The sequence below is a fragment of the Festucalex cinctus genome, chromosome 13 (genome assembly GCF_051991245.1).
Source record: "Festucalex cinctus isolate MCC-2025b chromosome 13, RoL_Fcin_1.0, whole genome shotgun sequence".
Classification (NCBI taxonomy): Eukaryota; Metazoa; Chordata; class Actinopteri; order Syngnathiformes; family Syngnathidae; genus Festucalex; species Festucalex cinctus.
Window position 1 is genome coordinate 12661235 of NC_135423.1, and position 22296 is coordinate 12683530.

Consider the following 22296-nt stretch of genomic DNA (forward strand, 5'->3'; position numbering starts at 1 on the left):
ACACCTCCATTTCAGTTAAGTAATTGCCACACGTGATATAAGTCATACACGTAAAAGATCACATTCTTCTAGGTAGTACAGTATAGTATGATACAAAGCCTGTTTCACTTGGTAACATGAAATTTAGTTCGCTAGTTTATCATGAAGTAACCCCACAAAATGTAAAGAAGCCATCTCCAAAAAGACATTGGAAGGCTGGATTTATGTAATTTGCCTGTGGACACATAATATGACAGCAGGTTTTTATAACTTGAAATAAAACAGTAATTTCATCTCATTTATTTTATTGTTTGGGGGGGGGCAGTTTCAACTAGCAATATGAATTTTGGTAGGTATGTCTATCATGAGGCTGCTATTTTCTTTTGTTTTAAGCATTTATTAATTTTTTTTTAAGCAGTGGCGATTTTTTTTTGGAGTCATTTTAGCCATTGCCAGGGCTGCTTCAAATAAAAACTTGTCCTAAAGATTTGTCTGATGGCCACCCAATTTAAACCACGGATACTGGACAGAAGGGTGCCACTAAAATGTGAAGGATCTGAGTTGTGTTAGCTGTTAATGGTGGCGGAGGCGGAGTTTAATGACTTTCTATAAAGCACATACTTATTAGTAGGGGTGTTAAAAAAAAAATCGATTCGGCGATATATCGCGATACTACATCGCGCGATTCTCGAATCGATTCAATAATCGTCAGAATCGATTTTTTTTTTTTTTTTAGGATTCACACCTTGAGCATGGAAGAATGTTATATGAACGGAACATTAAGCCTTAATATTTTATTTTAATGCTGTTCAAACATGAAACAGATTACAACCTCTATAAGACTGAAATTTCAGATAAATAAATAATACATTTTCATATAAATCTTACACTCTACAAGCTTACTGATTAGTATTTTCTAAATTTGAATGAAAAAAAATCGCAACAATCGACTTATAAATTCGTATCGGGATTAATCGGTATCGAATCGTGACCTGTGAATCGTGATACGAATCGAATCGTCAGGTACTAGGCAATTCACACCCCTACTTATTAGTAATACAAGTGTGTGCGGTGTCTCTTAAGGTGCCCCCTACTTACAGGCATGATGATGATGATGATGATGGATGATGGACGCTATTTTCATGTCTGAAAACTACTGCAATGCAACATCTATGTCCTGTGATGTTGATGCCAGACAGCATGCATGTGTGTCAGGTCAAAGTTGTTCTTTAATTGGCCTTCTTGTCAAGAAAGCGCAGTGCTTGTGTCAGACCAGACCAGTCAATTACTGAACTTCATTCATAGAGTCAGGCTGGCTTGGTTGGTGGTGTTTAATCCTCCAGGGTCCTCCCTGGTCCTGTCCAGTCTCAATTTTTACAAGCTTCATTGCACTTTGCTTCAAAGAGCCTTTTCATTATCAGACATGTGTTGTGTTCCAACTTCTGTTTTTTATTTATTTATTTATTTTTATCCCCCAGTTCCTCTTTGTGGTATTTCAATAAATACACAAACAGAGTGTGTCTGTCTGTGTTTAACAAGCTGTTCATGGCTCGTGTTTGTCATCTTGGCTTCTCTCCACCTGAGTCAGCCTCGTTTGTGGTGTCGGCACGTCACTGCCTGCCTACGATCCTTAAACCCAATATACAGCGTATGTGTGAGAATACATACTGCAGTGATAGGCTGTTAGGGTGTGACACGACTCAACACTAGACATCACGATGATGTCATAACTTGAGAACCGTGTCATCGCCTCTGTTCTACAAGGCTGGTGTGATGATAGTGGACCGGACCAACATCTAAATGAGAAAATCATCAGAGCAGATGTTAACACTGCAGTGGCAGACTTTTGAACATGTGGTATGGATCGCTTTCTTTTATACACAGAACGTTTGGGTAAACTCGATGCTTATGGAGCAGAGTTACGACATACGTTTCCACTAAGCTACTACGCCTACACCCTGTACTGAAAACTAACAATTTCCACAATTTTGCATCATTCATCTATCTCATACAACTAGACCTATTTTGGTAGTGAATGGGTAAATTCCTTGGTTGGAATTCACTCAGGTACGACCAATGGAAATGGCCCAAATTCCTCCAAAATTTTCAAACTCGTGTGTTTACACCATGTTTGATTTTTCTGCAAAAATATCATCGTTTTGAAAATACTTGATCGAGAAATCACAAAGAAGATCTGACAACTTTGCCATTACTGTGAATGCACTTCAGCTCATCTTGACCGGTAAATGTCCGAGGGCTCTGCTAGTCTCATTTAGTGGGCGGGGAGGGGCCACGGTAAGGTCAATTAGGACGAAAAACACATTTCTTAAAAAAATGGGGATAAGCACGGGTAAGAAAAAAAAGAAAAAGAAAAAAAAACACAAAACAAGTGTGTAGTTCCGTGAATACTGGGGGATATGTTCCCAAAAAGCATCCATAAATAGCATGAATATGGAGGGGTCCACTGTACTCAATTCGATTGTGTGCCAATCAGGTGGAGTTTCAAAGAGTAGTTTGTTCAGGTCCGACCCCAGAAAATGGCCAAAAGCCCAGAACCATCCAACAATGACACCTTGAAAATAAAATAGCCGACTACCTTTTTGTTTTGCACCATAGGTTCTTGTTAGATCGCATACATCCTGTCATGATGAACATGTGTGCTGGATTTCGTGTAAACGTTATCCACTAGTGACCGGTTCTAATATTATCTAACACTGCAGGGGTTTATCATCTTTCATGCTGTTTGGATTTTAGTGTCCTGTGATAAATGATAAATAACCTACTTAAGCTTTTACCTTTTTAACCTCAGGCTTTGCTCGGAAAAAGGGAGTTGAAAGATGTTTGCAATCCATAGCAGACGGCTTAAATTGCAGAACCCTCCACCCTTCACCAGTGAAGCGTGGAGGACAGGGTGGTTAAATTAAATCTATATTGACGAAGACATGTTGGACAACTTAAACACTTCCAGACCCCAACAGACGCCTTCTGGATAAAATGACGCCTTCTCGATGTTCAAAACACTGACAAATCACCAATAGATGGTGCTGGAGCGTCATTGGTAGTCATGGTCACTCCAAGCCTTGTCACCTATTTTGTGTTTCTCTTGTTGATGTTTCCTGAACTACTGTGATATAATTTTGAATGGATGTTATTTCTTTGCTAGCCATGCAGCTACTTTTTGCTAAATGGCAGCTATTTACATTATCTTGATGTTAATGCGGTCGTGTTAATAATGCGTTTGTTACCCCTCTGCAATAAGTGTTGCAAGCACATTGTGCCACTCCTCCTCAGCAACAAGTTGCCATAGCAACGGTATTCTTTCACACAGTTTCTTTCTTCTTTCATCCCAACCACCAGAAAAAATATCACGTGCATGACTAGAATGGGATCCTTCAAAACAAAACGAAACACAAAATAATTTGAGCTGATGGGCCACCTGGGCAGGTGTAACACCTCTTCAAGGAGTTTAGGCGCAAAATTTAAATCAAATTGAACACTGCACACAAGGGGTTCCACACCTTGTTACGCCGAATACAAGCACACTTCCTCCCTGCTAGCACAACTAAAAGCAGATTAGTACATTTTGCCCTGTTGGCAGGTGCTATAATCTGATTGGATCAAATGCTAACGTGCCAGTGGTTGCTCATATAGGTGAATAGCAACCTGAGTATGTAAATAAGCATCAACATAGGTTCATTTTATTATTATTTTTAAAAGATGTGTTAAAAAAAATCATAGAAACATTTGTATTTTATTTACTTTTTCCATCCATCCATCCATCCATCCATCCATCCATCCATCCATCCATCTTCTACCGCTTATCCGAGGTCGGGTCGCGGGGGCAGCAGCTTTAGGAGGGAAAGCCAGACTTCCCTCTCCCCAACCACTTCAACCAGCTCCTCCGGCGGGATCCCAAGGTGTTCCCAGGCCAGCCGAGAGACATAGTCTCTCCAGCGTGTCCTGGGTCGTCCCCGGGGCCTCCCGCCGGTGGGACATGCCCGGAACACCCCCCAGGGAGGCATCCAGGAGGCATCCGAACCAGATGCCCGAGCCACCTCAGCTGGCTCCTCTCAACGCGGACTCTGAGTCCCTTCCGGATGCCCGAGCTTCTCACCCTATCTCTAAGGGAGAATCCGGACACCCTGTGGAGGAAACTCATTTCGGCCGCTTGTATCCGGGATCTTGTTCTTTCGGTCACGACCCAAAGCTCGTGACCATAGGTGAGGGTTGGAACGTAGATCGACCAGTAAATCGAGAGCTTTGCCTTTTTGGCTCAGCTCTTTCTTCACCACGACGGACCGATACAGAGTTCATCCCAACCGCTTCACACTCGGCTGCGAACCGCTCCAGTGAGAGTTGGAGGTCCCGGCTTGATGAAGCCAACAGCACCACATCATCTGCAAAAAGCAGAGATGCGATGCTGAGGCCACCAAACCGGAACCCCTCAACGCCTCGGCTGCGCCAAGAAATTCTGTCCATAAAAATTATGAACAGATTCGGTGACAAAGGGCAACCTTGGCGGAGTCCAACCCTCACTGGAAACAAATCCGACTTAATGCCGGCAATGCGGACCAGACTCTGGCGACCAAGACTCTGGGTGTAGAGCTGGTCCACTGTTCCACGGCCAGGACGAAAACCACACTGCTCCTCCTGAATCCGAGATTCGACCTCCCGACGGACCCTCCTCTCCAGCACCCTTGCATAGACCTTACCAGGGAGGCTGAGGAGTGTGATCCCTCTATAGTTGGAACACACCCTCCGGCCCTTCTTAAAAAGGGGGACCACCACCCTGGTCTGCCAATCCAATTTACTTTTACCATTATTTTTAAAAATAAAATACTAAGGCAGATTGATTTGATTTTTAAATTTTAACAAGTACTTCTTTATTTAGAAAAAAAAAGTGTTTTATTAGAAATAACACATTGTCAATGTAAAAATGTATGGGAAATGAATCAACTATTGTTTAGGTTACTGTATAAAGGGTAACAAAAATATTGCAAAATCTCACTGTTATTACACATTCCTATATGAAATTTTGGTATAGATTCTAGCCATGATCATAGAAGTTGACGCGCATGATTTGCCTTCGCGGGCCACATCAAATGATGCTGTGGGCTTGATCTGGGGCCCCGGGCCTTGAGTTTGACACCTGTGATCTAAATGGTGGTGCTCAAATTCTTATCTAAGTGGCAACTTCCTGCCATTACAGCACCACTTCCTGCTACATTGATGCGTGCATGCGCTAGAAGGGAGGCATTGTTGGCCTGCTCCTACCCCAAAATTTGTCTGTTTGCTTATGTGATATGTATCACCACACCACCACCTCCCACCCTCTCGTTTATTGGGCGGGGGGGTTGAAGGGTGCCATTATCCGCCTGGCTCAATGCACGCTTTGTACCATCCACTGTGGAAGGATGCTGTGAGGGGGCGGGACCACCAGGAGCCCACAATTATAGTGTTTTGCAACTCAGCTGTGAGGTGTGAGGGTAATTAGATGCATAATTGATGGCTCAATTTTATTTTTTTGAGATTCTCAGTGATCCTTGGTTGATGGACTATATCAAAATGAATCGTCTTTAGCATATAGTAAAATTTCAAGACAAAATTGGGATTTTGAAGTAGGGTTTCATCATGGGCGATTTAGGATCTCAGAATGTGATTTCAAGCCAGTTTTAGGATTATAAAATGTGTTGGGGTTTCATGGAAGAATTATGGTTTTAAAGTAAACTAAAGATTAAAGAATGTTAACTAGAATAGAAGTAATAGAAATATAGTGTATTTATATGTTTTTTTTTTTTTTTTTTTTTTTGTTTAAATAACCAAAGTACATTTTTCCTCTGGGAATGCCTGCAGCCCAGAAGTGAAGGATGGTGAATTCCAAAGTGAGCCGTTGAGCCTTTTTTTTTTTTTTTTTTTTTTTTTTTTCCTCCCACCACACGTCTGTTTATGATTTGTCGTTGTTTTGTGTTATGGAATTCATTACAAGTATCACAGATGTTTAGTCAGAGTTCCTGTCGGGATTAATGTGACATGAATGTGGGAATGTGCTCCAAAAGCAGGCTGGATTGTAGATGTTTTTCATGAGCAACCTTGGGCTAGAAAATGATGGCAAAAACATTAACTGACCATAAATCTCAACTTGTTTCCAAGATGTGTTTCAAAATTAGGGTTCAATTAAGGGCTTCAAAAAGGCTCTGGCTAAACCAAGCTGAATTGTGGTTGTTGCTGTGAGAAAGTACTGATAAAAGCATAAAGTAAACATAAATCTTCACTCGTTTCAACTCAACTCAACTCAGGATGAAAATGTACAAAAAAAAAAAAGTTTATTTGAAGCCAAACAATGTGTTGAGAGCCACCATTTTGTGGTTCCAAAATCCACTTCCTGTCACAACAGACTGGCTCCTGACCTCGCTTCCTGTCTATTCAATATCTTTTTAACCCTCTGGTATGTTTATTTTGCAACATCAAACCATCAAGGAGTTAAATAAACACATCCACAATGAAATAAATTACTATGTAAAAACACAACTGGATATCTGTCATATCTTTCAAGTTGAAGTGAAAATAAGTGTATAGATTAGACACGTCTGCCCCACGTTTGGGTCTTATATTGTCATTGGTGGCTATGCAGTATTTAATTGCTTCCCAAATGGCTGCTTTAAACCAAAATAGTCGTCTTCCTTTTAAATGTAATTACTGAGTCCTTGAGAGAATTTCACTGCATTTTGTTATATATATGTCCACCCAATTTCAAGTTGCTTGGTGATATTGGTGTCTGGGGCTGTGTTTTTCCCCTAACTTTCCTGAGGTCGTCACACCCCAATTTTCATGGTGAATCCTATGAGTTCTAAAACTTTGATGCCATGTTTCGCCCACATCAGATGGCACAGGCAAAAAAAAAAAAGCCAATTAACATGTCTCAGCTGTCTACAGTAACCCCGGGTTTACCCCGGTTGCGGTTGCGGTGCGGTTGCGGCTGCGGTGCGTCTTGACTGCGTGCTCCGGATGGGTCAATTTTTTGGCCAATCTACACCGGCTCCGCACAGCTGCGGTCCGGCAGCTCCGTCGCCGACCACTTCCCGCCGTGTCTCGCGTGATCGCGCACGATCATGTGGCATTAAAAACAGCGACAAACACACAGAAAGTCTGTGCTCAACAGAGAAGCAGAAAGAGAGGTGGACTTTTTTTGTTTTGTGGCTTTCTACCTCCAATATAAACCTCTCCTCGTCCATGTTCGCTGGTGTCTAAACCGTGAATGAGCACCTCGCACGTTAACTCCAGGCCCGTCTACGCCCACATCACGTTTTGCTAGCATGCTTGCGAAATAGGAGCTGGCGAGTGTTTTATCTTGAAAGGCAACCGGGAATTTATTTTGAAACTGCGTCGGTCTTCCTGTCCCGCTCGATGTGTTTTGTGCTAGCTTGCCATTTGCCGGAGGCCTACCGCTGCGGCGTCCGGCAAAAATAGAAAATAGGTCTATCCTTGCGGAAGGGCTGCGGCACGCTGCAGCTGAGACGCAACGCACCCGCAAGCGGTGTAAACTGCACCATTCGAATGAATGGAATCTAATTGCTTGCGTCGCCGGACGCACCGCAACCGCACCGCAACCGCAACCGGTGTAAACCCGGGGTAACTGCTTCTGTTCAAAGCTTATTTTAATGAAATCCCTAATAGGAGTTAAGTCAAATTTTAAGAGCACTGACATTCACTCGAAATAGCTACTTCAAACCAAAATGGTCATCTTCCTGTTCAATTTCATGCACGAGTCGTTGATTTTTTATTTTATATATATATATATTTATTTTATTTTTCGTCTGCAAGAACCCCCCTAATTTTAGTGCATTTAGGGCATAGTGTTCAGGAATCCTTAAAGCATACATTATTACTGTACATGCGCATGAAATAAAAAAAAAAAAGGTACGTTTCTGACCATGTCCGGGCCCCCAAAAAAGGTGATTCGTTTGGAATTTGTAAATTCTCATATTTAACGAGTAATGGGAGGTTTGTTGTTGTTGTGTGGAAGTGAAAGCTGCGTACCATTCATTCATGAATTGTGTACTTTTTTGCGTCCTCATATAGACGTTCACGGCATGGTGCAACTCCCACCTGCGCAAGGCCGGCACACAGATTGAAAACATCGAGCAGGACTTCAGGGATGGACTCAAGCTCATGCTGCTTCTGGAGGTCATCTCAGGTAATGCCTGATTCATGTTATGATGTCTAATTTAAAAACACTGTTAGGGCTTCAAACTGCGGTTTAAAGCCATGGATGGGGTTTCAAAGATTTCATACAGTGGGTATTTAACCAGTGAATGCATATTTCTGTGTGACTCACACCTAGACAGATTTTTCTTGATGACATCTTACAGGCTATCAACTCTGTAATTAGTACAGAAACACAAACATATTGCCCCTATATCAACAGTCACTTGGAATCCAATACTAGAAAAAGGCAACAGCGTCTCAGCCAGCATATATTGTATATGTACAATACATATATTAACTTGCAGTATGTGCATATTTGTCTGGTGTGTGTACTCAGGTGAGCGGTTACCCAAGCCAGAGCGAGGCAAGATGAGGGTTCACAAGATCAACAATGTCAACAAAGCTCTGGACTTCATTGCCAGCAAGGGAGTCAAACTGGTCTCCATTGGCGCAGAGGGTCGGTAGACGCACGCACACAAACACACACAGAGTACTAAAAATTTAACGAATGGGTTATTTGAAGCAGGGCATTCAAAAAATGACCTTAGAATAAGCCACATGCTGCTTCATCAATATATCATAACCTGCTGTGTAGTGGCATTGATGAGTCACTGTCAAAGTACGTTTGCCATCTTGTGCATTGAAGCTATGTGAGGAATTCCAGCCAGACCGCATGCCTAACTACCATACATGCGTGCGTTTCACACTGCAAAAAATGACGCCAAGAAACAGAAATGTGTGTCACACCTTCACACATTCTTTATATTTTCTACATGTCTGCTGATGTTAGTTTAGACATACTTGCTTCATGATTCGAATTTTGCCGGCCATGTAATACTTTTAATTTTTTTAATTTTTTTTATTTTTTTTAATGTATTTTACTGAACTTTTTTTCAAAAATACAATTTAAAATTAAATAAATCTACCGGTAGTTACAATTATTGGCTATACAGTAGACCATTTCATTATTCTTGTATTTTTAAATAAATGATCATGTTATATGATATTATATTTATAGTTTTTTGTATAATATAGAAATGTACTGTACACACAATTCTTAGATATTACAAACTTTATTTTTAGCGTTGTAATTATATATTTTTATAAATGTATTGCTTTTTTTTTTTTTTTTTTTTTAATAAGTTATTTTTTTAACACTATAGATGGGACAAACCAAAAGCCTTGACAATATGGGAAAAAAATGCATGCATAATTAATTGTCAAGCTAATATTTTTTTTATTATACCATACTAAGCACTATAAAAAGATGAGTTATCTATTAGACAGTTATTTTTTTTTATTGCATTTGTTTACAACAAATATTACAGTACTTTAAATTATTTTGTATTAGATACTCTTCATTTATCTTTTTTTTTTTTGTATTTAACACAATATATAAATAAATTCTCATTTATAAACATGTACTGTTTGAAACACATTCAGATAACTGTAAATGTGCTGCTATCTTATTACCATTTAAGTCCTTTACGTTTTTGTTTTTTGTTTTTTTTTTATTCAGAAATTGTGGATGGAAACGCCAAGATGACCCTGGGAATGATCTGGACCATCATCCTCCGTTTCGCCATCCAGGACATCTCTGTTGAAGGTAGGTTCTTGAAACACTTTCACTATGGACTGGACAGTATTTATTATCCCCATATTACCCCCGCCCCCAATCCCATTGAAAGGCTTTCAGATTTACTTTCTAGATAAAGTGTTTGCCCATGCCAATTTCAACATAAAATCACACATTTCTTCTTCTCTCTGATGACTGATTAAAATGTATCCTGGTCTCATGTAACATTTCTAAACCATTTGTTCCCACGAAGAGAGACGTCTTCATCCTCTGCTTTTTCTTCTGTCTTGCCAACCTCACAGAGACGTCAGCTAAGGAGGGCCTTCTGTTGTGGTGCCAGAGGAAGACCGCTCCTTACAAGAATGTCAATGTGCAGAACTTCCACATTAGGTAACACATGCAGACACAAACACTAAAAAACAAACTGGGCGGTTGTGCTGCCGAAACACAAGCACAGCTGGTATTCGAGTAGTATATTTTTTTTTCTAGATGGCACGTTCCTTTTCATATTCAAATATGTAGCAAGAGCCCCCCCTGGTGGATTTTTTTGCACTGTAGTACAGTGAACTCTTGTCAATTGTGAGGATGTGTTGCAGACCCACCCATAGATGAAAATCTGCAATGTCAAGGAACCAAAATAACAAAAACAATTAAAAAAAAGAAAAAGTTTTTAGCAGTTGTGCCCATGCCCCATGCTTTATAAACATTTAAACGTATTAAAATAGAATTTGTGATGTATATGTTTGTGCTTGTTCTCACGCTTCACACTTCTTCTTCTTCTATCCAGAGACCTGGTTTGTTTTCCCCCGAATAGATATTTTGGATGTGAAATATTAATGAAAATCATCTGATAATGTCACAAATACAGTCAGTTTAGTTAATTGGATTTGTCAAAATCAAATTAGCATAAACACCTGACCTGATTGAGAAAAAAAAATGTGTCATTTTTTGAGTCAGAAATGCAAAATGGTCTTACTTCAGTTGAAGAAACATGACAACTTACAATTTTTGTGTGTGTGTGTGTGTAACCCAGCGTTATAATTGTATAAATGTGAAATACAGTTTCAGTTAGTTTTCCTTTTTTTGCTAAAGTATTTATTTCATGAATGTAAATGTTTTTTTGTTGTTTTTTTTCTTTAAATTTCACTTCCGTTCTTGTTAGTTTTCTTTAACTGTCATAACCTTGGTTGGGAATCGGTGCTCTAACGTCATGTTAGTTTGTTCCAGCAAAGTAATGCACGTTGTGGTACTGGTGTAACTGGTGTCCTTGTGTTTTGGCAGCTGGAAGGATGGCCTCGCCTTCAACGCTCTGATCCACAGACACAGACCTGAACTCATTGACTACGACAAGCTCAGAAAGGTGGCCAACGTTTAGTGTTATACCTTACTGCATAGATGCATGTGTAATGATTATGAAAGACCAAAATGAATTGGAACATATTCAAAGTAGAGACATGCGTTGTATGGTCTAGCAAATAAAATTGCACCATAGGTACGTGGTACAACAGGATTGCAAACACATTGCTCTGCACTAACACAAGCTTTTTTGCTTTATGATTGCTCACGCAGGATGATGCGGTAACCAATCTCAACAATGCCTTTGAGGTGGCCGAGAAGTACTTGGACATCCCCAAAATGTTGGATGCAGAAGGTAAACCTCCATTTGTGTCCAACTGTGTGTTGAATATTCTTTTGAATTCTTAAGCAGATTCATGTTTAATACTTATTCTTGACTATGTTCTTATTGCATTGTTGTTCTGTGTTCGTCAAAATTGTGTAACTAATGACTCTTTCAAAGGAGGGTTTTAAGTTAGGAATGTTATGTCAGTGGATCAAGATAGGTTTTGGTTTCAGATTAACTTGTCAATTTAGGGTTTCAAATTAGTGCTTCAAGCCTGGGTTAAGGTTTCAAATCAGGGTTGGAGTTTTATAGTAGTTTTGTGTTTTCTAAGTATGATTTCAAACAAAGGTTAACTTCCAATCAAGGGTTGGGTTTTCAAGCACAGTTGAAATGGGGTTTCAAGCAAGTGTCAGTATTTCAAACCTGGGTTTCTAGCCAGGTGCGGGTTTGAGGGAGTTAGGATTTCAGGCCAGGGTTTCAAGTAAACGTTTCAAATTGGGGTTTAGTGTAACGATAATGAGCTTTAGCACTAGCAACAGCAGCCATCGCTGGCATTCGTTTTTGTGTATATTTATTTGACATCATATGTATTTTGCTGTCTATGCATTATGTTGTCCATCACTTGTGTGTGTGAGTCCGTGCGCGCATGTTCTTTCATACATGTGTGTCCATGTTTAATCACGTCTTCGTAACCTCCCCCTCAATAGACATTGTGAACACTGCGCGTCCAGATGAGAAAGCCATAATGACTTATGTGTCCAGTTTCTACCATGCCTTCTCTGGAGCTCAGAAGGTACCCCATGTCAGGCCCTTTGTCACCCCTCCCTTTTACTAACAACCCTCCCTTCCCTCTGTCCGGCATGGCCTCGCCCTCTTTCACAGCTCTTTCAGCTCCGGACCCTGCTCAGCAAAAAGATGTGTGGGACAGAAATGTGCAGCAATCTACATCATACAGTCAATTGAACTCAGCTGGTGAAAGTGCAATACGATAAAAAAAGTTTTTTTAACACATTCTTGGTGCAGGGGAGGGGATCTAGAGGATGTGAAGTGCTAATCTTGACTTTTTTTCTTGCATTTTTTTTACATGCTGTAAGTCAGCCTGATAATCCTATTTAATCATTGAGTCCTAATAAAATCCTTGTAAAATGATACAATAGTGAATAAGATTAGAGGATTTGTTTCATTTTTAGGGCAGTTAATCATGCCTTGCTGGTTTGTTTGTTTCTTTCTCTCTGACAGGAATCTTGTAGGCACATTATGTACCCTTAATTGCATCCCTGCCTCGTTTGTCTCGTTGTTGTATGGCGGCCTTGGGAGAATCTCGCACATTTGCCTTCATTTGTTGAAAAACGTTTGCAGGTGTTTCGTTCTGTTGAATTATTCATGTGGAGTTGAAGGGACATCCTAATTTATGTCACTATATTTAACAAAGTTTTAAAAAGTTTATTTTATTTGATAAATTGTTGATAGTTTAATTACAATTTAAAAAAATATATAAAATGAGCAATTTTACATAAATATTTACTGTTTTGTGTTGAGTATTAAAAATACACTAAATATACATTTTAAATGTGTTGATTACACATAGATTGAAATGTTATTTAATAAATGTTAAAATTATTTTATTGAGTTAATTGATTTTAATAAATTGCAGTGCTATTAAACTGTTGAACACAAATGTAAAATTAAGTTTACTATTAATGATGAAATCTATTAAAACATTACATAAAAATCTAATGACTGATAATTATAATAATTTAGAAAAATTGTATTTAATTATAGCTCCAATTAATAAATGTTGAATGCATGTTTAATTTAAAAAAAAAAGAAAAAAAAAAGGGTTTTACAAATATTTAAAAATAGTTTGTAAGGTGCAGCACTTTCACCAGTATGTGTTTAATGAGTAAATGTGTAGATTGTTGCTTTTGTGTCCAAATGTGAGCTGTAACGCTCCATCGGCGTGTTGGTGTCGCTTTCAGGTGGAGTCGCAGACATGTACCCCACATCCTCTCCGGAGTCGCTTTTGGGTTGCTTGGGCTTCACTCTGTTCTTTTCTGTCTTTTATTTCATCCTTCGCTTCGGCTGTCGGGCAGACATCGTGGGCACGCTGAGGCCTGACGAGAAGGCCATTATGACCTATGTGTCCTGCTTCTATCACGCCTTCTCTGGCGCGCAGAAGGTACGCGTATCCAACACGCCCTAAAGCAGAGAGTTCCCATCATATGCAAAAAATAACGAATACGGGGATAGTGAATCCTCGCATATTTGCAGTCCGGCGTTTTTTTTTTTTTTTTTTTTTTTTAAATACAATATTTGCTGGAAATCTCGCTTATTTCCTGCTAAAATTATTTGGAGGAATCTTGGAGGTGTTGTTAAGGTCAATTCATTACCAGTGAAAGTGGTTTGTTAGTCTTGAATAAATTAAGTTATGAATATAATCATTTATGTAATTTGGGTTCATGATTGTCTACATGTTAAATGCGTGGAGTTGATGTGCAATGATCCTTTCCATTTTAAATGTTCTGCCTTCATCTTGTGGCATGTACCGGTATATGCAATTACAAATGCTTTTTGAGTGGCATTCGTTATTTTTTGGATTTTTGCTATCTTAAGGTCCATGCTATTATCACTATTATTATTTTTGGAGTCTTGCTATTCGCAGCAGGACTTGGTTCCGATACCCATATAGCAACTTGGAGAAAATCAAGTTATACATAAATTCGCTCTTTAACGTCTGCTGAATTGAAACATCGAGTTTCAGTGTTTTGATGGGAACTCTCTGAACATGCTTCTATGCTTTTAAATACTCACTCTTGTTTCTTGTAAAAAAATAAATAAGTAAAAAACCCTGGTTGGTCCACCCTCACCTTCCTAAAGTCACATTGCAGCATTGTGGTTGGTTTACTTTGAACAGCCAAGGACGTGAATCAGTCATTGGAGCAAAATGTTTTTGTAGAATTGAAGCCTGAAAGAACTCTACTTGTCTCTTTAGGCTCTGTACATACTAGGGGTGTGATGGTATGCCGAAAAAACTGGATTAGGTTGGAACCATGGTTTCAAAGTCACATTTAGGAAAACATACCATCAGTTTAGCATTTTTGGAAACTAATATCTGTAATATGTTGAACAGTCTCAATTGTCATGTTATAAATTCAATTAACAGGGGCGTTTGAGGAAGCCGGCTCAAAATGTGCAAATAGTGCTAAAGTTAGATGGCAGTGCACATGGTAAAGTAGTAAGTACACATGTAGACTTTGATATTTATTTACATATTTATATGGGAAGGATTTAAGCTGATGCGTCACAGGCAAGCTTCCACCTACTTGTGACTTGTCGGCAAACACACATGCTAGCCCTCCGAGGCAGAGTAGGAGCGCTTTTTCTCCTGTACCACCCCACCACCCCTCCCCCAATGCTGCCATTTAGTTAATATGTTATTGCATCATTTTTGCCGCCTAAAATTCACAGTATGGTACTCGTACTGGTGCTTGATGTCTGCCATGAGCGTTGCTAGGTATGACATCCGACAACTGGAGGTAATTACATTTGACCCTGAACTAATATGTTCCATGAGGGAACTGTGCAAAAAATCTGAATATATATATATATATATATATATATATATATATATATATATATATATATATATATATATATATATATATATATATCTCAGTTCACCCTTAGTATTGTACTATATATGCAGTCTTATTTGCTAGTTTCTTAAGAGTCAGAAATAAAGCAAATATAACAATAGCTTCTAAGTTCAGTGTGTGACTTTGGGAAGTGTTGATTTCTTTGAGAAACATGAGTTAACATCTTTCCACTTTGCTTCATTTGTTAACAATTCCACATTCTGTTATTGTTTGTGTATTATCGTTTAAAAAAAAAAAAAAATCTAAATAGTTTTATTACTGGAACCTCAAAAACCCCTAAAAATCTATTTTATCAAGTTCATCAAGTATTGAATTTACTTGTCAAATGTTTTGTTTTTGTATTCCTGCAGTCCAGTAGTTAATGTCGTAGGACCCACTGGACTTCAGCACCACTTGAACCCGATGTACTTGATGTATGGACCCACTTGAGACGCATGGTGTTTTTTTCTTTTTTAAAACACAGTGTGTGTGATTGAGGCACATGAGACTAACCGCCAGCAGCTTCCTGCATGTTGTAACCATCCAAGTGAGGCTGCTGGCTTTTTTTAACGACAGTTAATTTTCACACCTTTTTTCCCCCCCATCAAACACGTGTGAATCCCCCCCCCCCTTTTTTTTTTTTTTTTTTTTTTAAAACTCAAAGAAATTTAGCAACCAATCAGTGCTCGTGTATGTTCATGCCAATGACTTGGACCTAAATAGTAGACCATTACACACTTTTGAGCATGTTTTGTTTTCAAACGGGCCACACAATTTTTAGAATAGGCGCCGGCGGAGAAGTGTAAAATATTAAATAGTTTTTTGTAATAATAAAATTGCTCACTTTTCTATTGTATTATTTGTAAATGTATTATACTTAAAATATTCATATAAGAAGCCATTTTACATGCACATTTAACATTCATATTAATTAGTAACATTTCATTACATTTAAAAACATAACTAAATTTGTGAAATAAGGCGTTTTACGTATACATTTAAAATGAATTTTTTGTATTTAATGAAAATCTGTTTTTAAATCTAAAATAAACACAGAAGCGTTAAACGTATGATTTCGTAAAATGTAAATGCATAATGCATGTGTTAAAATTGTAGATACACATGTAACTTTGGTCTGTTGCATTGTGTAAAATTGTTTTGCGAATATTTATTATACAGAAATACGTTTTGAATAAAGCACCTAATGTGTATGTATTTCTAAATTGCACTATTTCTTAGTAGTGTATTATAATTCAATTGAATAAAATGTTAAATTCTAAAAGATTTTAAAATTGTATTTCCAATAAATAAATTAAGCCATTATTGAATAAGATAAATGAATACAAAATGCATGAATAAAAAAAAGTTGTAGGTGGGGAAAAATTTGGCTACGACAAGATATTGCTAGTGCCTCTCACCAGTATGCGTGTGTTCCACATAGGCTGAGACTGCAGCCAATCGCATCTGCAAAGTCCTGGCGGTCAACCAGGAGAACGAGCACTTGATGCAGGAGTACGAGAAACTGGCCAGTGATGTGAGTACAAACCAGACATGATTAGTCTGCCCTACATTATTCCTCCTCTTGACCATTCCATCCTCCGCCCCCTGCACAGCTCCTGGAGTGGATCCGTCGCACCATTCCCTGGCTGGAGAACAGAAATCCAGAGAAGACCATGTCTGAGATGCAGCAGAAGCTGGAGGACTTCCGGGACTACCGCCGTGTCCACAAGCCACCAAAGGTTCTTATCCATGTGCAGCTAACTGCTTAAATTATACAGCTACGTCTTCTTTTCTCAACTACAAGGAACCACTGCTTGGATTGTGGCCTTACCGCAGGATAGTCGCACAAACACACAGAGTACAGTACTATGTCTATTTTAAACAGACCACGACCAAGTTGAGTTGAATTACATTTTGTTGGTGTTTCTTAATCTGTGCGTGCTGTTTAATGTCCACATAGCACTTTAATGCTTTGATGCTTTGAGTAGTCCTTTAATGTGCTTTAAATATGATGTTTGCGAGTCCGCCTCTTTACTTCACTGCTACCAGTTAACAGGTTCAAATTTGTTGTGTTCACTCTAAGTAGCAGCAATGTTGGTCCCACAGGTTCAGGAGAAATGTCAGCTGGAGATCAACTTCAACACGCTGCAGACCAAACTGAGACTAGGTGGAAGACCTGCCTTTATGCCGTCAGAGGGACACATGGTGGCTGTAAGTACACACGTTTCACACAAGACTTTAGTGTAGTGTATTGGCAGTTTTTGACGAGCTCATCTCTTTCCTATTTATTTGCTGTTCAGGATATCAATCGGGCGTGGCACACTTTGGAGGGTGCAGAGAAGGGCTACGAAGAGTGGCTCCTCAATGAGATACGACGTCTGGAGAGGTTGGACCACTTGGCTGAGAAGTTCCGCCAGAAGGCCTCCATCCACGAATCCTGGACCGATGGTAAGTCCAAAGATTCCCAACTCTTACTACAAGGAGTGACCAACGCAAATCTACAACTTGTTCAGTCTTTGCCAAAGCAACATTTGGTGCTGTAGTTGCCGGCTTTGAAGAAAATGGCCACGTGATCTCATTAATAAATAGTCCTTTGAAAAGAAAATGGAGCCTGCCTCATGGTAGACAATATGCCTACCAATGAGTAAAATGGTTGCTAATTGGTGATGTTTTGAATGGGGAGCTATTAGAAATTCATGGCATTTCATCTTTATTTCGCTTTGGCACTGTCCCTACACGCAATAATGAAAAAGACATTATTTTTTCACTGTTTAGTAGGGGTGTGAATTGCCTAGTACCTGACAATTCGATTCGTATCACGATTCACAGGTCACGATTCGATTCGATACCGATTAATCCCGATACGAATGGTCACGATTCGATACCGATTAATCCCGATACGAATTTATAAGTCGATTGTTGCGATTTTTTTTCATTCATATTTAGAAAATACTAATCAGTAAGCTTGTAGAGTGTAAGATTTATATGAAAATGTATTATTTATTTATCTGAAATTTCAGTCTTATAGAGGTTGTAATCTGTTTCATGTTTGAACAGCATTAAAATAAAAATATTAAGGCTTAATGTGCCGTTCATATAACATTCTTCCATGCTCAAGGTGTGAATCCTAAAAAAAAAAAAAAAAAAAATCGATTCTGCCGATTATTGAATCGATTCGAGAATCGCGCGATGTAGTATCGCGATATATCGCCGAATCGATTTTTTTTTTTAACACCCCTACTGTTTAGTATCATCCAGTCAAAAATGGCTTCTGAGAAACAAAGTGGCAGACCTTCTTTGTTTCTTCAAGAATGGCTTCTTGAGACTTTGGTGGGTTTGCTCAATGATTGACATGCACCCAAATTCATGTTGCCAAGTCTAAATGGCCTCAGGGGCTGAATTTTCCAAAAATCAATGAGCGGAGTTATTCTGACAAGGTTCATTCATATTGTAAGGCAAGTCATCAAACTTGACCACCATGCTCCCCGTACACATGATGTCTAAAACTCAAGGGTCTCTCTATTTAGTATCCTTTATTTTTCTAGTACACATGGTTTAAATTTGAGAGCATTTCAATAAAATGTCTAGGATAGGTTTTTTTTTGGGTGGCTTTTACTCATGATAGACATCTACCAAGTTCCTTATTGATAATATGAAAGAAACAGTTTGTATTTGGTCACTTGAATATCAGACCGACAGTGTATGGTACTATAAACAATGGGATGTGCTAGTCACCAACCTATTTTTACAGTAGTTGTGTGTGAAATACAGGCAAGGAGGCCATGCTGACTCAGAGAGACTACGAGACAGCCTCGCTGTCCGAGGTTAAGGCGCTGCTCCGCAAACATGAGGCCTTTGACAGCGACCTGGCCGCCCATCAGGACCGAGTGGAGCAGATCGCTGCCATCGCGCAGGAACTCAAGTACGTGAGGTTAAAATAAATGGTCAATTGGTCAAGAAGCCCTTATTACATATGCGAAAAAGGTTGATTATAAATATACAAGTTATATTCTAAAATAAAACTACTCGTTGTTTTGAAAAGGATGGAACAGGAAACTCTCTGTAGAGCCCAGTGGCGTTAATAATTTTGATCGTTTCATTTGTCAGACTTGAGGGTGAATTTGAGGTTTTCACTAGCTGTAAGATATATATATTAGTATTAAAATTATACAAAAATGTTTGTGGAAGCAAGTCGCAACCGCATCCGGTGTAAACCCGGGGTAAGGCTTTAGCGCGCAAGCTCATCTAATCATGTTTTTATTTTTGTCACATTAAGCATCGCATGTTGTGTTTCAGTGAGCTGGACTACTACGACGCCCCCAATGTCAACGCTCGCTGCCAGAAGATCTGCGTGCAGTGGGACAGCCTTGGAGAACTCACACAGAGTCGCAGGGACTCACTTCAGGTTTCCGACTTGCGCACCAGAATTTACTCCAAGACCTTCTTAAACTCACACGTGTACTTGTCTCTTTTTAGAAAACAGAGAAACTGCTGGAGTCTATCGATGAGCTTTACCTGGAGTACGCCAAACGGGCAGCGCCCTTCAACAACTGGATGGAGGGGGCCATGGAGGACCTACAGGACATGTTTATTGTCCACAACATTGAAGAGATCCAGGTACACGTCAGGAACTTGACAGAGAGGACAAAACGCACAGTGGATGATAAAATAATGGATTTGTGTGCTCCCTCAGAGTCTGATCCGTGCCCATGAGCAGTTCAAGTCCACCCTGCCTGATGCCAACAAGGAGCGCGAGGCCATCCAGGCCATCCACAGCGAGGTGCAGAAGATCGCTCAGCACAATGGCATCAAGCTGAGTGGAACCAACCAGTACACCACCATCACGCCACAAAGCATCGACACCAAGTGGGATCAGGTAGAGTGTATGCAGGCTAAATATGTTTTAAGGAGTGAAGGACAAAGTATTAAAAAACGTGCTTACATGTTTTTGGGTTTGAACGCGTTAATTTGTGTGTGCGCGCCTGCAGGCGGAAAAGCTGGTGCCTCAGCGTGACCGGGCCCTTCAGGAGGAGCTTCGCAAGCAGCAGTCCAATGACAACCTGAGGCGCAACTTTGCCGAGCAAGCCAACGTGGTCGGACCTTGGATACAAAACAAGATGGAGGTACTGTAACGCGTTAGTCAAAATGGTTTCCAGACAGCGTTCCCTAATGTAATTAATGGAAGTGTTATGCGGACAGGAAATCGGCACGATATCCATCGAGATGATCGGCACTCTGGAGGACCAGCTGACCAACCTGAAGGAGTACGAGCGCAGCATCGTTGACTACAAGCCCAACATTGACCAGCTGGAGGGAGTCCATAAGCTCATCCAGGAGGCCCTCATTTTTGACAACACGTACACGCCCTACTCCATGGAGGTAGTACCACGGCCTTGTGTGGGTCAAATACTCTTTAAGACGTTTACTGTTAACATGTGCATCCTCGTGCAGCACATCCGTGTGGGCTGGGAGCAGCTGCTCACCACCATCGCCAGGACCATCAACGAGATTGAGAACCAGATCCTGACGCGCGACGCCAAAGGCATCAGCCAGGAGGAGCTGTACGAGTACCGGGCCTCCTTCAACCACTTTGACAAGGTCAGGCATGCAAACTCAGACCTCACAGCTTCACTTATTATTTTTACTTACGGTATACTTTTCAGGGTGCAACGTCCCTCAAAATCAGATTTTGTGTTGTAAACAACCACCTTGCATTTATTGAGTTAAAAAATATTAGAGATAATCCACAAAGGTAAAGGCACAGCTTAGGTTATTTAAATAAAGGGCCTCAGACAGTTAGGGATGTAACGATCCAAACATCATGATACAATATCACGATATGAAGCTCACAATGCGATAATTATCACGATATTGTGGGGAGTAGGCGACATAAAAAAAAAAAAAAAAAGTTTTCTAATATTGTAAAAAAATTACATTAAATTTAAAAAAAAGAACTCATACTAAAAAAAAAAAAAAAAAAAGAATATTGTCCTTTTGTACATAACAGCAATGCATATAAACCACCTACAATCTCTAATAACACTTAATAACAAGACACTTAACTAGCTCATGCACGCACACATTGAGTTCCTCCACATATTGACTCTGTTCACAAGCATATCATGTTCCTCTTCATCTGATGATTAGCGTGGATTTTAAACAATGGGCCAAACTTCCCTTATGAAAATTAAACTGCACTGAAGAAACAGCCACCAGAGGGTGCTAGAACTGCACAAATGGAACTCAACATGACTTTTTTTCTCTTTTTTTTTTATTATCATTATTTTTTTTAATATATTTATATTTATTTAAAGTTTAGTTTATGACAACCAGAATCTTGTACAAATAAACACTAGAAGCAATCAACAGTCAAAAAAGTTGACGGAGCACACTGACTAACAATGCAAGTGTGACTTAGGTTGCTCCCCTCGATAACCGCCACCTTGTACAATCAAAACAAACTACTAGTAATAATGAACACAGTCAGAAGAAATTGCTGAAAGTTTAGTGGTGTTCATGTGCATGCCCATGTTCAGACAATAGGAGGGCCTTGAAGTGGAGCCATGCGAGTATCACTTGTGTTAATTTCTGTGGGTGTCCCTCAGGAGGACAGTAAATGTTTTACCATGAATATTTACACACATTTGGAGATTTGAGACAAAATTTGGATCTTTTTTTTTAATGGTTTGAATTGATTACTGACACCACAGGATGAGGAATCACCCCTAATGGTCCCTGTTTGACTGTAAATGACTCACTCGGGGTGTCACACATCCACAATGTTTCTCTTTTGTGTCACGGTCTCATATGTTGTTAGTCCTTTTGATGCGGCTAAATATAGTTATATTTAGTAAAAAAATAAATACAAAATAAATAAATAAATTTAAAAAAAAGATATCCCAACATGCATTTCAACACCATACATGAACCTGTGTGAACATTTGCTTAAACAACCATCCTTGTCTGTTTGTCCCATCATCCCACCTGCATGGTCCATCCCACTGCCCATCTCCCCACGTCCCCGTGGTTGCGATTTGGTTGGGTCCCGGGTTGTGACGTGGTGTTTGTCATTGGCCCGCATCAGAACCACAGCGGGGCACTCAATGGCGAAGAGTTCAAGGCCTGTTTGATCAGTTTGGGCTACGACGTGGAGAACGACAAGCAGGTAGGAAAACCCCCCTGTACCAGAAGGGGGGATCGAGTCCCAGGGAGGCCACATGGAAGCTGGAAAGCCAACTCTACTGTCAGTCAAATAGATGTGATTTTAGGTCTAGGTGTAA

The 22296-nt window shown here is 39.7% G+C and overlaps 1 protein-coding gene across 6 annotated transcripts in view; it reads left to right on the forward strand.

Annotated features, from left to right (window-relative positions):
* actn4 (actinin, alpha 4) overlaps positions 1 to 22296 on the forward strand; it is a 48881-nt gene that overhangs the window by 21998 nt on the left and 4587 nt on the right. For 2 of the 6 annotated variants that reach the window (XM_077540114.1, XM_077540111.1), the window contains exons 2-20: positions 8059 to 8173; positions 8522 to 8641; positions 9704 to 9790; positions 10063 to 10150; positions 11042 to 11120; positions 11330 to 11411; positions 12089 to 12174; positions 16458 to 16550; positions 16630 to 16755; positions 17123 to 17227; positions 17317 to 17464; positions 18788 to 18938; positions 19313 to 19421; positions 19493 to 19633; positions 19710 to 19892; positions 20005 to 20139; positions 20216 to 20395; positions 20468 to 20614; positions 22101 to 22181. In XM_077540114.1, the coding sequence (XP_077396240.1) occupies positions 8059 to 8173; positions 8522 to 8641; positions 9704 to 9790; positions 10063 to 10150; positions 11042 to 11120; positions 11330 to 11411; positions 12089 to 12174; positions 16458 to 16550; positions 16630 to 16755; positions 17123 to 17227; positions 17317 to 17464; positions 18788 to 18938; positions 19313 to 19421; positions 19493 to 19633; positions 19710 to 19892; positions 20005 to 20139; positions 20216 to 20395; positions 20468 to 20614; positions 22101 to 22181 (2256 nt within the window). Of the gene's footprint in view, positions 1 to 8058; positions 8174 to 8521; positions 8642 to 9703; positions 9791 to 10062; positions 10151 to 11041; positions 11121 to 11329; positions 11412 to 12088; positions 12175 to 13474; positions 13561 to 16457; positions 16551 to 16629; positions 16756 to 17122; positions 17228 to 17316; positions 17465 to 18787; positions 18939 to 19312; positions 19422 to 19492; positions 19634 to 19709; positions 19893 to 20004; positions 20140 to 20215; positions 20396 to 20467; positions 20615 to 22100; positions 22182 to 22296 lie in introns of all 6 variants that reach the window. The other 4 variants (XM_077540115.1, XM_077540110.1, XM_077540113.1 and 1 more) reach the window with 3 other exon arrangements.